Raw genomic sequence first — 17,408 nt, 5'->3', positions numbered from 1 at the left:
TTTTAATAGTCCAGACTCCACCTCCTCTGAGCACACCCTATACTATACATCTTCATGATCAAAAACCCTTCCCAACATATATATCTCTTCCATTTCATTCACTCAATTAGGAAAATTAAATATGAAATTCCCAGTAATCCTACTCGCAATTCTTCACACGCATGCAGGATTAATCACACAAATGAACGACCAGACCTTGATCGAGACCACATGCAGGAGCACCTCAAACTTCCAGCTCTGCCTCTCCACGCTCCTCGCCAATCCGCTCAGCGCCACCGCTGATGTGGCGGAGCTCGCCCTGATTATTGTTGACGCCGTCAAAGCCAAGACGGAAACAGCCCTATCAGGCATCGAGGAGTTGAAATGGCTTCACCCGGAACTTACAGACGCGCTGGGGCAATGCAGCAACTCGTACAAGGCGGTGCTCAAGGCGGATGTACCGGAAGCTGTGGCGGCTCTGACGAGAGGAGTCCCAAAATTTGCTGAATTTGGGATGGTTGATGCGGCGTGGGAGGCTGAGATCTGCGAGGGTAGTTTTGAGAGGGTGGCCGAGTCGCCGTTGAGTGAATTGAATAGAGATATCCATGACCTTGCTGTCGTTGCTGCCGGTATTATTAAAAATTTGCTCTGAGAGTGTTTTTTTTTCTTTTTTGCCCTTCAGGTATAGATATAGTGATGATATATATATATACATATACATATACATGGATATATATATATATATATATATATGCTAATCATGTTATGTATGGCTAAACAGTACTCGCCCATTACGCACATACTGTGATTTCTTATGCATATGACGAAGAAATTAATTTAGGTTAATTAAATGTTTTCTGACCCAAAGTTTGGTTAAAAAAATTTATTTGACATGTAATAAATTAATAATAAATTAACTAAGCGTATATATGAATTTCTCATTCATTTTTTTTTTCTAATATTCTTAAATTTAATAAATTTTGATAAATAAAAGAATCTATTTATTAGACGAAAATAAATATAATTTTCGAACTAAATAAGATTTATGTTTACTTACACCCAATATTAAGGGGAGGGTATAATTATCCATTGGCCCAATTAATGTACAATAATGCAAAGGAATTCTTAACAGTTTGATTGATTTATTATTAAACCCCACTATCTCTCTCTATATATATATCTATATTATATATTAAGGAAGAGTATCTCTTTGATATTTCTTTTATTTTTTATATAATTTTTTTTTGTTCTCACTAATTTTCACATATCTACAAGTGATAAAAATTAATTTTTAAAATAATTATTTATTTTTAGTTAATATTATTTTTTCTCTTTCTCCAATTACTTAAAATATTTTCTTACAAAATTATTTGTTTTTATTATAATTAGTTTTTCTTTTAATTTAAAAGGATAGTTTTCTTATTTATAAAAACAATAAAGAACAAAACCAGTACAATAATTTTTTTATTAAATAATATTTAATTTTATTATAATTTTTTATACACATAAATCGAATATACAACGTTAAATTAATAACTAAAAAGTTGCATATCCACTACCCTGAGGACACATCAAAAGCTAGCCCTACCATTTTATAATCCCCTATATTACATGCTTATACAAATTAAATAATTAAATATTCTAAACATGTAAAATTGTTCCATGGTGCTGTGCTTAGGTCCAAATATAGATTTAGGTCTTCTTTCTTATTTCTCATTTTCAGAGTTATATATATTAGCTGTCAGATCCAAGAAAATTCGATTTAAGTTTTAAACATTAATAGTTGGTAAGTCGTTCTTATAATTATTATGAGTACTTATAAAACAACCATGAATATCCAATCCAATCAAATCTGGGATAGTCTCATATTTTACTTCTAATTCACCGGCCTGTGAATTTTAGGCAAAACCTGCTATTATAGCTGATGATGACTAATTTTCTTATTATGGAGTAATTTTGGTATTTTATAATTTTTATCTCAAATCTTATCAGTGAATATGAAATAAAATTATCAGTGCTCCAATACTTGTTGGGAATGTTGCATAAAAATAATTATAATTTTGTTTTGAATTCACAATCGGATATATTAATCAATTTTGAAACTAAAACACAAATATCAACATTGGAACAAAATAATACCGACAACAGTTAGATATGATGTTATGATAAAATTAAAAGATAATATACAATGAGAATTGTATCGTAATAACTCCCAGTCCAACGAAAATAGCACACTAATAAATCACAGAAAATTTGCTTGCCTTAAAGAAATTATACGTCCCGTTCAAAAGTGCATCGAGTACTACACAATTTCTTTTAGGATAAGACGGTTATTGTTTGTTCATTATTGCACTTATACTGACAGATACCTCGAACAACATTTAGTAGTCTTTTACCGAAACTAGAGCTCAAAACTTTGAGTTTGAGAAAGAACACGACAGCTAAAGAGAAGAAGAGAGGATTCTCGATTGAGAGAGGTGTATTGAACTGAGGAATGGATTTAGCCTTTTATAGGCATGGCCACCCTCATACTTAATGCAAACCACAACAATTAAGCCAACATTTAACCTCCAGCTGAAATCATCGGAAACGGCCAATAACGGCCAAGAAATGGCTAGAATGGCCGAGTAGTTTTAAAACTGCCAGTCAAACAATTAAATACAATTTAAAATCATTTGATTGAAAACTGTTAATTCTTTCAGGCCCGGTTAAATTCAAATGTTTCTATCCAAAAAAATAAATCTTGAAATTGAGACATTCGCTCTAATGCTCGCGCCCAGGACCGGGCCAAGATAAGTAGCAACAACGTACATGTTGGGCAACCCCATGTTCACTCAAATTTTTATAATATTTATAACACAACTTCAACTTAAACTCAACGTAAGGGATTTATTTTATCATTCAATTATTTTATACCATCTTAATTTTATATTCCCACCACACAAACTAAACAAGGCCAAAGTATAACAAAAAAAATTGATATACAAACTAAAATGTAAAAGATGCATACATAACTAAATTTCCAATACTATTAGTTGAAATTTAATTAATTCAAAATATAATTAGTACTAAAATAAACACAATTTATTAAATTTAACTGTTTTGACAGAAAAAATAAAATCAGTAGAGGTTTATGAACTCATCAAACCCCTAATAGGTAAACTTAATGGTACATAAAACTCTTTTTTTTTTTAATAATTATTTTTCGTATTAGTCTTAGCAAATTCCATTAATAAAACCAAGAGTTATATTTATTGGGAGACGACAAAAAAAGTCAACAGCGCTGAATATAATTTTCGAGATCTGTCCAGAATTAGACCAAACCTTAGAAAAGATATTATGGTAGTCATGCCTGATCCAAATCCTATTTTGGGGCAAATTGGTAGCCAACACCAGACAGACTCATCACTGTGACGGCCCAAGTATGTGCTGGATCAGGATGTCTCAATGAACTCCAACAATATTTACAATTCAATTTTCGTAATCCAATGAGTAACGTCATATTTATATTATAAAGAATTATTAATATATTCAAATACTTTCATCCTAATAATCTATTCTTTTATATTTCGTTATTTTTCTTTAATATAAGTATAATAAAATAATTTTTAAAATAAATTAATAGAGATAAGATCAACGCGAGGTGTGTTTGGTTGAGCAAGGAAGGGAAAAAAAAATATGCACTATGTTTGTTTTCATTTTTAAATTATTTTTGATACAAGTCAAAACATACCCAATATTTATCATTATTCAAAAACACCTTATTTAGGTATTTTTAACTGTTTTAGCATAAATACATACATATATATACACACATATACATAAATATATATAAAAAAGACATGATTTGACAATAATTTAACAATGAATAGTAATTTTTGTCTACCAAAATACAACATTAAACATATAATACTTATTTTAAATTATCTCCAAAAACAAATCCAAACATACATACTATTTCTAACACACACTTATTTATCTTTGTTTTTCTCTCTCTATCTCCACAAAGCACTCAAAAAACGAAGCCAAACATTATGATGGATTTTGATGTTTTATTTACACTCAAAGACAAACACCCACCATTTGATCCAGTATCAATTCAAGTGGTTCACCGATCCAATAACTGAATCAAGTGATTCTTCAAAAAAAAAAAGAAGAAGAAGAAGAAAAACAGTTGTTAGCGCCTTTCGATTTTCTTCAATCACCCAATATAATTCGTTTCGGTAGTCTAATTGAATTAAATTTTAAAATATTGGTACAACATTGCTTGATTGATTTGGTTTTAATCAAAAACTCAAAGTTGATTAATTTCTAGAGAAAGATAAGAGTAGTCACAGAATATCACCAATGGTCTCAATAATTAACTAATCTAAAAAGTGGGGAAAAAATTGGTAAGTGATCCGAACAAAAATACGTCAATAATTAAATTATTATAAAATTTAGAATTAAGTTTGTGGTGAGGGTTACATAAATTAATATTTGGGATATAATAATAAATTACAATTTTGAGGGGTTTTGATTAAGTCCAAACGTGTGATAATATTTCATTGTAATATTTTTATTATATTAAAAACTCAATTTTGACATTAAAAAATATAAATAAGCGTAGGAGGAAATGGAAAGGAAGGAAGAAAGAAAGAAGCGATTACAATATTTTAAGGAAGTCTTCTCCGTTGGAAGACATTCTCTAGAAAAGTCAAGCACCCGCTTTTTGTCATCTTCAATGGAGAAGAACAACATTTAATCTATTATAATCCAACCCCATAACATCTGATTTCATTTCTTTTTTTCTTTTTTTCATTGCTGTTGCTGTGAATTACTCATCCGTTTCCCCTTAATTCCACGAATTCCAATCTCCAGTTTCCCGCGATTCATCAGTTTTTTCGTGGGTAAGAATTCTCCTGCAGTACAGGCTGATTTGATTTTCTGTTTCGTATTTTCCTTTTTTGTAATCTTAATTTTCTGAGTTTTGATTTCGTGCTTTGGGAACAAATTTGGTGCAATTTCAAGAGTTTTAAAATTCATCCGCAAGATCTCAGCTTTCTTCTTTTTCTTTGATTTGGAGGTTGGGGGTGGGAGGTGGTGCGGTTGTTTAGGGTTGGGTTGCGAGTGTGAAAGTCTTATGATCCTCCGTTTATTGATTTTCTTGTCGTAATATCGAGGTTTATTTCGTTATTTTGGATCTTGTATAATTATTGCTTTGGTGGCTTTTTATCTGCAAACGACAGGATTTTCCCCTCAATCTATTCGTTGGTGGCCTATGGTGCTCTTCGATAAGTTTTGGAGCTAGAATGGATTGAGTTTCTTTTTTTCCTTTCCTCTGACTTGTGTAGAATTTAATTGATTAAGCGTATATGAAACCGTAGAAATGTTTATGAAGTTTGTTGCCCATGGCTTATCTCATGATCTTTGTCTTAAAAATAGGGTTCCTCAGATATGCAGAACCAACTTGTTTGCGGCGGGTGTAGGACTGTCCTCCTTTATCCCAGAGGGGCCTCTAATGTTTGCTGTGCAATTTGCAATGTGGTGACTCCTGTACCCCCAGCTGGTAATGCTGAAAGTCATTTTTCTACGTTATTTTTAATTTCTTAATGCAAATGTGCTACCTAAGATGGATTATTCAATTCCAATGGAGTTCTGAAACCAGTGTGAAGTTTATCTTGAAATATTATGAGTTGTCTTCCTCAGCGTTACACAACCAAAGAGCGCTATCATATCATTCATTTGGAAATTGCAATGATCTACAGACTACAATTGGGTCTTTCACTGCTGATCTGATGTACTTATATCTCTATATGTTCTGTTGTATTTGTCTATTTCTTCAGAGTTTACTGTAGTTTGTTTGCCTTCCCTTTGCGTTGTCTTTTCATAGTTTCTGCTTCTTTTCTTGAATTTTTTTTAAATGACTCAGTTCGCATTCCTGTGCACCACTAACAGCCATTATTTCGTATTCATTTTGATCATTTAATAACTGTTCAAGAGATTTTGAAAAGAATCTCTTGCTTAGTAAGATTTTCCGGGGGACACCGAAATTCTATCCAACTTCGCCTGAATGGTTTAAATACTACTCTGTGAGAGTGTAAGAAGCAATTGCTACAGGAATAACTTGATATTGAGGGCCTTTGGGAGAATACTGATCGCGCGCTTCTAGTAGTTTTCTCTTAGTGGCTTGTTGTGACTCAATCAAGCATGTGGTTACAATTTTCATGTTCAGTGCATCCTCATGGGTCTATATAGTTCTAATTGGTTGTGTATCAACTAAAGTCGTATTGCTATATGCAGGGATGGAAATGGCACAATTGATATGTGGAGGCTGCCGTACGTTGCTAATGCATGCCCAAGGGGCTACCAGTGTCAGATGTTCCTGCTGCCATACAGTGAACCTTGTGCCAGGTATAAAAATGATGAATCATATCGAGAGTATGATGCTTGATCATTATGTATAATATTAACCTCAATCCATTTTATAACCTTCCTTTTGGTTCCATCAAGCTGCATGCTGATTTTTATGACTCCAGTGGTTCTATTAATGCTAGTTTTTCCATTATCTTGCACTTTTATCTGATTGCTGAACTCTGGATGTGCAGCGGCGGCGCCACCTAATAATGTTGCACATGTCAACTGTGGAAACTGCCATACGATGCTGATGTATCCAGCTGGAGCTCCATCTGTTAAATGTGCAATTTGCCACTTCATCACTAATGTTAATGTTAGTAATATGATTTTTGCGTTATGTGCTTTATACTCCCGTTTTCACTCTCTTTCTCATGTACACCTGCCAAAGGAAAAAGAATCCAGGAAACAACACTCAGGGAACCACATTCCTGTAACTTCTTTGAACCATGGGGAGAACATTTTAAAATATTTTACACTCCTGTTGGTTTCTGCTTGTCATAAACTTTTCTCGATTGCATAACTTATCCAGACTAATAAACTAGTTGATGAGAATTGAGATGCCTCTATGGCTATAGGTAATATCTCTGGTTTGTATCTAAGGAGGATGCCAAATGATACAAATGGTCTGGATAGTTTGCTTGAATGAATATATAGAAGATGTATTTCTTTTTACGTTATTTCAAACGTGTTTCGTCTTATGCAGACTGGTGACCGAAGGGTTCCTATCCCTCTTCAAAGACCTGGTGGGTTTTCAACATCTGCATCCACACCACCTACCTCTACGGTTAGTCGGGTTCCTTTTATGCACTTGCAGCATTTTATGAAAGTATGATCTGGTATTCAATGCTTTCAACTACTTGATTTGCTGTAGGTGACGGCACGATCTCAGAGTCAAACAGTTGTTGTTCAGAATCCCATGACTCTTGATGAAAGTGGCAAGCTGGTGAGTTTCTCCATGTTGCTTGCCGTTGTTATCTTATCACATTCCACATCATCTCATTTGCAGCTCTTATTTTGTTCTGTCTCATGTACAATCGATAAAGCCTTATATGATATTGTTATTTCGTTAGGTGAGCAACGTTGTCGTGGGCGTTACAACATAGGAATGCAATGAAATGGAATATCACTCACGAGTTCTAGTATTCTATGGTCCTTGTTGGCTTCAAGAGTATAGAGATATCTTGTGCATATTTTGGCTACAATGAATATGCAGTTTTAAGATTGGTTTGGCTGTAAAGTACCAGAAGAAATTTGTATTTTTTGTATTATATGGGTGGGACTGCCGAAAGTTTGCCTTGGGACTTATTTGCTCTGTCATGCTACTGAAGAATTGTATTCTATATTGTACCTGTAACTTATTGGAGTGAGGCTATGAGATTTAGTTGGAAGACAAAGTGACTTGTTAGAGGTACATGAATACTTTCAGTATATCTGATTCACCTATGTATAGATTACTCTGGTCCTTAATGTTAGATCAACTTGGATATCGTCTATTGAAATTTAAAGGCAGATGCGTAGGCATGATAACATAAACTCCTATGTGAAAACTCGGACTGCTTATTGATGAATTGACTTGGAAATGATATGAACTAAACAAACCTTCTTAATGAAGAGAGGAACGCTGTTGGGTTAGGAGTTTTGGAGTGTTAACTGGAATTCATGAAATTGATGTGTCCAAAGTGTAACATAGATGGTTAAAGTGGATGAACCCAAAGCCAGCAGTATATGAGAACTAGTTCCGCGGAAAGTAAACTGCTTTGCTCAATACGGCATAGTAAAATTTCTCTGTTAACTTCAAATTGATACTTCTTGTGTCAGTTAACTTATTGGTTAGACCTATAAATTTGCAACATTCTCCTTTTCAATTTTTTTTTTAAAAAAATATGTTACTCTAAAGCTGCTTCCATAAAAAGTCACTGTTTTCTAATCAAGAATCACCTACATATATCTACTCTGCAGTAATGTTTTAGAGGTATACTTCATCTTCCCAACAACTCATACTAGTGACATTCAAATTAGCTATTAGTTAGACGAACCAAAAGAAAATCACACGTTTAATGAACCGGTTTTTCGATCTCCTCAATTCTATATATATAATGTCAGTATCCATCAACTTTCATCTTCATAGTTCTCCCCCTCTTTCATTTAACATCGGCCCTTAATCCTCCTACCCCTGATAAACCAAAACAAGCCTACATCAATGGCTTCAGAAAGAGGAGAGAAACAGGAAACCTGTCATGGCAAAGTACCGTTAACTAGATCAAAGCTGGATTTGGTCCTTCTCTTGCTGAGATTGCTTGCATTTTTGGCAACACTATCAGCTATGGTTGTAATGGCGCTTAACAAGCAAACGAAAACCATAGTTGTTGCTACGATTGGAACTGTCCCCATAAGAGCCACTCTCACTGCCAAGTTTCAACACACTCCTGCTTTTGTGTATGGTTTTGGATGCTTTCAATTTCTTCAGGAAAACAAACACAAATATGATGATCAACTAAAGATAATTGATGTTGCACGCAGGTTCTTTGTGATTGCAAATGGCAATGCTAGCCTCCACAACTTGCTGATGCTGGTAGTTGGGTTTATGGGACCCAAGTGGAATTTTAAGGGACTTGCTCACTTGGCAATTCCAGTCTTGGACTTGGTATTCAGTTTCTTTTTCTTTCCCACTCAGTTCATCTATGCAATGTATATATAATATTCTGACTTGCAATGTGTCCTGATACTTGTGATAGATGAACGTGGCTATCGTTTCCGGCGGCGCAAGCGCGGCGGCGTTCATGGGGCAGCTGGGCAGGGATGGGAATTCTCACGCGAGGTGGAACAAAATCTGCGACAAATTCGACAGCTTCTGCGACCAAGGTGGGGGCGCCATGATTGCTTCCTTCGTCGGGCTAATGCTGATGACCGTTATCTGCTCTGTTTCCATAATCAGGCTTCGCAATCATAATGGCAACAAGATCATCCTAGACTCTTCTGTTGTTGTTCCTTGATATAATTGTCATGTTTCTAGCCAGTTGCTCCGCTTGATGCCTTGTCTTTGATGTCAAACATGTACTGTGATTGTGAAGTTTCTGAATGATATTACTGAAAAGCTGCAATTCTTAAATCGTTGTTTTATTTTGTGATGTAAATGTAATCGCACTTGGTTATAGTAAATTGTTGAGGCTCTGATGGTGAAGTGAAAATTTATTATCAAAATTTTGGTATTCAAAGTGGGATATTATAATCTAGTTAAAGCTCTTTTGTTTAATCTAGCACCGATTGCACACGTGATTCCACATATATAATTCAACTGAACGCAATACAAGAATTATCAAAAGTTTTTCAATTAATTAATAAATAAAAAGTTGCAAAAATTGCCCATTGGAGTGAAGTTGCTAAATATTATCACTACTTTAATAGTAAACATTTTTCTGTTACTTCCCATAATACTATTTGCTCAATATTGAAGTTCGAAGAGATAAAATGTGATATTTAGTCCCACATGAATTAAGAACTAATAAAATAAGTAATATATAAGAACTCAAGTATATTCATTAGATATTTTTTTTTCTTAATGAGTTGTTCATAGCTGAATTTCAAAATAAGACATAGTCAACGAATTTGATAACAATTATCTCATCCAACGAACTCCCGTATCAGAGCGTAACAAAATATCGACAATTGTGAGCAAGAAAAAATAATTTCTTTTATTCATGAGAATAAACATATTAAAAATATAAGTGTAAAAACAACTTCAATCGGGCACATTAATTCTTGTGGGCAAATTATGTGAAGGGTATGAAGCATATATATATATATATAGGTGTGTTTTAAGTTATAGTAATTAATGAAATCAATTAGTCACCAGATTTATTAGGAAAAAAATCATGTATTAATTAGAAAAAATCAAATATTAATAGCTGTGGTTCTAATAATAATATCATTATGATGATGACAATGGTCTAAAAAAGGACAAAGAGCAATGATTAGAGAATGTTGATTGTAGATGATACGGTTGTAGTTTGTTTGGGAAGGAAGCAAAACAAAAACAGGAACAGGCAGAGGCAGAGGCAGAGGGGTCGAACATTGGGACAACTACTGACTGACACTGCTGTGCTGCTGCCCCCAGATTTTGAATACCTCCCCCCCCCCCCTGTAAGTGTTGTGTTGTAACCGCCGTCCCTTTCCATTAGATTCCCTCCCCCCCCCCCCAATTGATTTCCGTTCGATACATTTATTTCTCTGTTGTAGATCCAACTTCCTCGTTATAGGAGACTTCTTATCCTACTACACAACAACCCATTGCTTTCCTAAATGTTAAAGAGATTTATAGATAAATTCCGAATCATATTTTATTTTTATAAAATAGTTTGAGAGAAAATATTATTATATATATGTATATATTATAAGAAAAGCAACACTGACTCCAACGTGGAATTGTTTAGGTGTCATATTGTATGCTTGTCAGCATCAAAGAAATTATTATTATTATTATTAATCCATGAAAAGAAAAGAACAAGTCTTTCCTTCCCCTTTTGTTTTTGTTTTTCTAATTATTCTTATTATTATTGTTTTGTCATCAAGAAAGAAATCTCCCATAAACCAATTTCTTCTGTGAGATTGAATACAAGAAGGTTTTCCCCTTTGCCCTTTTGCCCTTTCTCTTTTTACTCAGTCAAATGTATATTTAACCTTGGCTGATTTCTTCATCCTTCTATGTTTGCATTAAAGGAATTTCCGTACTGTGATTTTCTGGGAAATTCCCTTTAGTTTTGTAGGGTTTGGATGAATGCTTCACAATTAAGTCTTTTGTTCCATTAGTGAGATTAAGATATCATTTCTGATCTTTCATTCTTGCCGATATTTCTTCAAATTCCTTTTGGGGCAAAGTAGAAATTATTTCTCCGAATTTGGTTTTTATTAGAACCACATTAGGTTCAACTTCTGCTGTCTCAATTTCAGTTTGCTTCCAAAAATTCTTAGAATTCTTTGTGTTTAGAGTTTAAAGATTTTCTGGGACTTGGGTTTGCATTGATTTTGCGTAGATGACATAAGAGGATTTCTCTCCTGCAGGCTTAACAGAGTAGGAGGTCTCTTGATTCTTTGAAGTTCATAGAAGAAATTCATTCCAAAAAATTTCCAAGATTAATAAGAGGTCAGTTTCTCTATGACATCTCAACTTTTGTTGTCTAAATCACCCTAGGTTTAACTTTTGTTCCATCATTGTAAGTTAGTGATTTTGTCCATCTAATGGAAAACTACTGCCACTATATGTGCAGATCTGATACCCTCTTCCCATAAAATTCTCTTTCACAAATCACAACAAATAGGTTTTCATCTCTTTCTTCATATATATTATTCCATAGGTTTTCACCTTTTTCATTATATTATTCCATAACTGCCCTATCTCCTGTGTTTTTGATAAAATCTGCAGAAAATGATATTGGATTTGTGTGGACACATATAGTTCTTAATCTGTGGAATCATCTGGGAAAGATGATCGATGCTATGTAAACTGCTGCATTGGAGCTTCCATGATGCAAGATTATAAACTGCAGATTGTATGATGATGTAATGCTTCTTCTGTTTCTTCCTTGCCTACAGCCAAAAAGGAATGCAGATTTGTGTGTGATAGTTAGATCCAAATATTCTCGTGGTCTTTTATGCTAACTGTTCGGTTGATAATCTGATCTTTTGTATTAAGGGAATGTTCAGGCAGAAACATGGCTTGAGAATGATATGTCGTACTAGGTTTAGGGCTACAATACGAGGAAAAAAGTAAAAGAATATTTTAGGTATCTTTAATATTTTTCTATGACACGTCACATGAGATTACTGTCATTATTCTGAATCTTCGGTAAGGAAATGTCCTTATTCAGGGAAGAAATTATGGCATCCATGTATGTGCTCTTCATTGTTTACATGAATTAACTCATTGTCTCAGAAAATATTAGTAATAAAGGTCTTCTTTATTACCTGTCCGGGAAAATTGATGTCCGGTTTCCTTATCCGTCTTTATGTCCCTTCTTTATTCAAACCATTTGTTTTTCTTTTTCCTGTTTAACATCACAAATTTGTTTATTTATCTTACATAATAGCAACCGAGTTGTGAACCATAATTTCTTATGGTTTCATCAGGCTTGCGCTGTTTGAGGACTGCTGCTTAGAGATTCTGCTGTTGGTACTTCTGAAGTAAAGGTTGAACCATCAATCAGAAACAAGTTGATATATGCTCCAGTTGGTAACTGAACAATCATGAGAATTAAGGTCTGAATCTTTAAGTTAACTTGGTGTGTTAACCTAATGTCTTGCTACTGCATCAAATATTTAAAGTAGTTCTGTTGCAGGATCATCATTCCAGAAGTGTCCAGAAAAACGACGAAAGCCATGAATCTCCAGGCAGTCCGCGACATCGGAAGGTACAAGGCGGGCTACCGTGTTTCCTGTCAAATTAATATTTAATAGCAGGTTTTTGGTCAGAGATCAAGTTCTGAATTGCATGCTTGGCCATGGCATTTACCAATCATCAAAACCTTGCATATATGCATTGTTTCCAATCTTCTTAACCTTCTCTCCGTTGTTGCGTATTCTGTTGGAGCAGGTATCAGCGAGATGGGTTCCTGATGAAGCACGCCGGCCTCTTATTGACGAAGCTCCAGTGTTCTATCCAACGGAGGAGGTATGTTTTATCTCAAAAAAAGAAATTTACTTTTCTAGCCCTTTATTTTGGTTGATATAAGTTAATTTAGATGTTCTACTCTAGGAGTTCCAAGATACTCTAGGTTATATAGCGAGCATAAGGTCCAGAGCTGAAGCTTATGGTATTTGCAAAATTGTACCTCCTCCATCTTGGATTCCCCCTTGTCCGCTAAAGGATAAGAAAATTTGGGATCATGCTAAATTTTCTACCCGAATTCAGCAAGTAGACCTCCTTCAGAACAGGGAGCCCATGAGGAAAAAACTGCACCGGAAGAGAAAACGGAGGAGGCAATTTAATTCAAGACCGAGGAGACGTGCTCGTGCTGAAAGTTCGGAATCTAACGCTGCTTGTGATAGTGAAGAAAAGTTTGGTTTCCAGTCAGGCTCTGACTTTACACTTGAGGAATTTCAAAGATTTTCTCAGGAATTTAAAGCAGCATACTTTGAAGTGAAGGAAAAAACTCAAGATAAGAGGTGCCTGCCTTCGGTTGATGATATTGAAGGAGAGTATTGGCGGATCATTGAGCAGCCTACAGATGAAGTTGAGGTGGGGGAACATTAGATTTTAACCATTTTCCCGCCGCTAGGTACTAATGCAATATAATATGCAAATTATATGTTGCTGTGTATGTAAATGTATAGGTTTACTATGGAGCTGATCTGGAAACCGGAACTCTAGGGAGTGGATTCCCTAAAGAATCATCATCGTTGACGGACTCTAAGATTGATCAGTACGTGACATCAGGCTGGAATCTGAATAACTTGCCGCGTCTCCCTGGTTCTGTTTTGTGTTTTGAAGAGTGCAACATCTCTGGGGTAGTTGTACCATGGCTTTATATAGGAATGTGCTTCTCGTCATTTTGTTGGGTAAGTTAAATTTATTTCAACTATTAATTCACAACAAGGCATATTTCTCAGACAACTCCAACAGATGTACCACTTGTTCACTAGTTCATATGAGATGGCATTATCTCAAGTCTATTCTAGATGTTTAATATTTTCAAGCATATAGCTGTGTATTCACATAAGAATAAGATAAAGAGGGGCAAATTTCTTTTATTTTGGATGTGCCTTTTATATTGTTAATTATTGCTCCATTACCAACAATTAATTTGAAAAACAATTGCCTTTTTTTGTGGAGCTGAATCGTGATATGTCTATGATTTCTTGTGTTTATAAAAGCATGTTGAAGACCACCATCTCTACTCACTGAACTATCTGCACTGGGGTGATCCAAAAGTTTGGTATGGAGTTCCAGGAAGTCATGCTTCTGCATTGGAGAATGCAATGAGGAAACACTTGCCAGATCTGTTTGAAGAACAACCAGATTTACTAAATGAATTGGTTAGTTAATAGTTGATAAAAATTATGCATTGTTTCCTTCTTGCGCAGAGAAAACCTCTCTCTATCTTCATCTTTGTTGGGAGTTTGGACAGTCCGTAAATTTGCAATTTATGAACATTGATAGACTTCATATTTGGTGTTGATCAGGTCACACAGTTGTCACCATCAGTTGTAAAGTCAGAAGGTGTTCCAGTGTATCGAGCGGTCCAGAACTCTGGGGAGTTTGTTCTTACCTTTCCAAGGGCTTATCACTCTGGATTCAACTGTGGCTTTAATTGTGCCGAGGCAGTAAATGTGGCCCCTGTTGACTGGCTACGACATGGACAAAGTGCAATTGAGCTCTATAGTGCACAGCATCACAAGACGTCAATATCACATGATAAGTTGCTCTTGGCCGCTGCTGGAAGGGCTGTTCAGGCACTTTGGGATATCACTGTTCTCAAGAAAGAAAATTCAGAGAATTTGAGATGGAGAAGCGTCTGTGGGAAAGATGGGATTCTTACTCAAGCAATTAAGGTAAAGTGATGAATATATGCACTTAAGGAGGTGTATGTGTATGTCTGTTCCCCAAAATAGTTAATCATATTTGCATATACCTGCATCTGACTTTTAGGTTAAATGTATATAACATTTTCTTTTTTTGTTCTTCAAATTTCAGACAAGGGTTTATTTAGAGGAGAAAAGAATAGAGTGCCTCCCAGAGGTCATGCGCTTTCAAAAGATGCAAAAAGATTTTGATCTGGATACGGAGAGGGAATGTTTTTCTTGCTTTTATGACTTGCACCTGTTTGCTGCTTGTTGCAATTGTTCCTCTGATAAGTTTGCATGTCTTAATCATGCAAATCTCATCTGTCGTTGTGACCCAGAAAACAGACTTGTCCTTCTGCGTTACACCATTGACGAGTTGAAGACACTGGTGAAGGCATTAGAAGAGTCCATGGATGCTGTAGAAGCATGGGCTTTTAAAGATCGTGAACATCCGTTAGATTCAAAGAATGTTGGTGACCGTATTCCTGGTGCTCACAAGAAGTTGTTTGGATTCAATCTTTTTCCTTCAACAGTTCAATCGAACACCTCACTCAAGTCCGAACACATGGAGCATCCAGTAGATGAGCTTCCAAAGGTCGATTCATATTCTGAGCGGATGACAAGCTTTTGTGTTGAACCAATAAATTTTGGGTCTGTTGTTTTTGGAAAACCATGGTTCAACAAGGATGCCATATACCCACAAGGTATGTACACTTCATGCTAAACTGAAGATTCTCCAGGAATATCATCTTTCATAAGCATTTACACAGGTTGTTGTGTCGATCAATCAATTTTACAGGTTATAAAAGCCGTGTAAAGTTCTTTAACATTTGCAATCCACTGATTAGGAGTAGCTACACTTCAGAAATCATTGATGGTGGGCTTCTAGGTCCCTTGTTCAAGGTAACTGCTTTATTTGTCTTAACAGAAACACACACCAGATAGAGATTACGGCCCCTTTGTTTAAGTTACTTGGAATTATACTGCTCCATGGTGATTTTAGCTGTGTATGAAATAAGTTTGAATTGGCATCACATAAATCATCTGTCTCTTATAACTTTTTTCTCCTCTCAACAAGATAGAGTGTGTTAATCTGCAGCATAGATGTAGTCCAAGAAAGAGAAAAGGCTTCTGTAAAAGATTGATTTATGGACTAATGTTATTGCTTGAATTATTCATGTTAATATGAACTTGCATACACACTCTTTACTAAATGCTTTCCAAATATACCTAAGCCTTTTCTGTTCTCTCAACTTAAGTAAACCTCTTCTGACTCAAAAAAATAATTCCCCAGGTTAGTCTAGAAGAGCATCCACAAGAGAGCTTTGTGCATGTTTCAGCAGAAGAATGCTGGGAATTGGTGTTGCAGAGACTTAATCAAGAAATAACAAGACAAAAATGTTTAGGGAAGCAAGGCCTGCCGCTGGTGCAGCCTACAAGCAGCATCAACGGGCGTGAAATGTTTGGACTTCTGTCTCCATCCATTGTTCAGGTAGACCTCACTTCCAGCCATATTAACCACATCTACATGTACTTTGCGAATACATCTTTAGGTGTGAGAACAATATTTAATGTAGGCAATCGAGGCTCTCGATCCATATCACAAATGCACTGAATACTGGGAAAACAAGCTTCTTAGGAAGAAGTCATCATCAAGTTCAGGTGATACATTTGTAGCAGCAGCTGAAAAGAATTCTAGTGAAACAAAGTATGATGAAGGGGAGATAGCAGATAGTTTTGGAACTGACTTGGCTGTGCAGGAAGCGGATAACTTATTAGTAGGCAGAGGCAATTCTTTATCTGACGATGAGATACAGTCCGTATTCAGACGACTGTTGAGTAAAGCTAATTCCGAGGAGATAGAAATAATGCATAGAATATTATGCAAAGGGTCAACAAGCCCTTTATGGAGAGTAGCTGTTGAGATGCTGACAGAGGAGATCCGGAAAAAACAGAAATGACAATACCATTTTTTCTGAACGTAGGTACTCAAATTTTGGCAGTTCCCATTTTGTCATTCTTTGAAATCTTGGCATAAAGAGGGAGAAGTCTGGCTCTGCTTCGTGCAAAGGGGATGGTGAAGTACAGATTATAGTTTGTATAAATTAGAGGACAGTTTTTTAACCCTAACAGTAGTCATATATTCTACCATAAATGTCATCTAATCTATTTCTCCCGTTGCATTTTTTTCTGTTTACCTCTCTCTCTCTCTCTCTCTCTCTCTCTCTCTCTCTCTCTCACCCACACACACACATTTGAATTGAATAAATAAAACCTCCAATATTAATTGCATAAGTAATTTAAATTGCTGATTTTTAGTGAATATTTTTGCATTGGTTAAGAGATCACAAAGGGCACTCAATGAATTAGCCTAAAGAAACATTATGAAATCAAAGATCTATTCACTCAAACACCTGAGATTTCTAAATTGACCCATCAAGAAACAAAGGACACCCTATAACATATTCATCCATCAG

At 35.3% G+C, this 17,408-nt stretch overlaps 4 protein-coding genes across 13 annotated transcripts; all 4 read left to right on the top strand.

Annotated features, from left to right (window-relative positions):
• The first annotated feature begins 14 nt into the window (after positions 1–14).
• On the top strand, positions 15–703 carry LOC105175829 (cell wall / vacuolar inhibitor of fructosidase 1). Its single transcript, XM_011098430.3, has one exon. It carries the CDS (start codon positions 122–124, stop codon positions 629–631), a length of 510 nt encoding a protein of 169 aa, XP_011096732.1. The 5' UTR covers positions 15–121; the 3' UTR covers positions 632–703.
• A 3,897-nt stretch (positions 704–4,600) lies between these two features.
• On the top strand, positions 4,601–7,769 carry LOC105175828 (protein LOL2). Its single transcript, XM_011098429.3, has 7 exons — positions 4,601–4,868; positions 5,404–5,527; positions 6,262–6,372; positions 6,567–6,688; positions 7,079–7,159; positions 7,247–7,318; positions 7,446–7,769. The coding sequence occupies exons 2-7, from the start codon at positions 5,416–5,418 to the stop codon at positions 7,476–7,478; spliced, it is 531 nt and encodes a 176-aa protein (XP_011096731.1). The 5' UTR covers positions 4,601–4,868; positions 5,404–5,415; the 3' UTR covers positions 7,479–7,769.
• A 690-nt stretch (positions 7,770–8,459) lies between these two features.
• Positions 8,460–9,584, top strand: LOC105175827 (CASP-like protein 1B2). Its single transcript, XM_011098428.3, has 3 exons — positions 8,460–8,811; positions 8,896–9,019; positions 9,111–9,584. Exons 1-3 carry the CDS (start codon positions 8,576–8,578, stop codon positions 9,366–9,368), a joined length of 618 nt encoding a protein of 205 aa, XP_011096730.1. The 5' UTR covers positions 8,460–8,575; the 3' UTR covers positions 9,369–9,584.
• A 1,261-nt stretch (positions 9,585–10,845) lies between these two features.
• On the top strand, positions 10,846–17,118 carry LOC105175826 (lysine-specific demethylase JMJ18). Of its 10 annotated transcripts, none has more exons than XM_020698479.2 (15): positions 10,846–10,994; positions 11,434–11,515; positions 11,640–11,690; positions 11,795–11,931; positions 12,499–12,627; positions 12,708–12,779; positions 12,962–13,039; positions 13,124–13,606; positions 13,702–13,926; positions 14,242–14,403; positions 14,551–14,919; positions 15,062–15,635; positions 15,731–15,834; positions 16,226–16,423; positions 16,509–17,118. In XM_020698479.2, the coding sequence occupies exons 5-15, from the start codon at positions 12,616–12,618 to the stop codon at positions 16,890–16,892; spliced, it is 2,661 nt and encodes an 886-aa protein (XP_020554138.1). In that variant the 5' UTR covers positions 10,846–10,994; positions 11,434–11,515; positions 11,640–11,690; positions 11,795–11,931; positions 12,499–12,615; the 3' UTR covers positions 16,893–17,118. The 10 variants fall into 10 exon arrangements, with proteins under 10 accessions (XP_020554138.1, XP_020554140.1, XP_011096726.1 ...); XM_020698480.2 differs by lacking the exon at positions 10,846–10,994 and adding an exon at positions 11,003–11,295; XM_020698481.2 differs by lacking the exon at positions 11,640–11,690 and having other exon boundaries at positions 11,828–11,931.
• Positions 17,119–17,408: the final 290 nt, after the last annotated feature.

The sequence above is a fragment of the Sesamum indicum genome, linkage group LG12 (assembly GCF_026168435.1).
Source record: "Sesamum indicum cultivar Baizhima isolate 11 linkage group LG12, ASM2616843v1, whole genome shotgun sequence".
NCBI classification, from domain to species: Eukaryota; Viridiplantae; Streptophyta; class Magnoliopsida; order Lamiales; family Pedaliaceae; genus Sesamum; species Sesamum indicum.
Note: the sequence above shows the minus strand (reverse complement) of the source record. Positions and strands in the feature narration are given on the sequence as shown.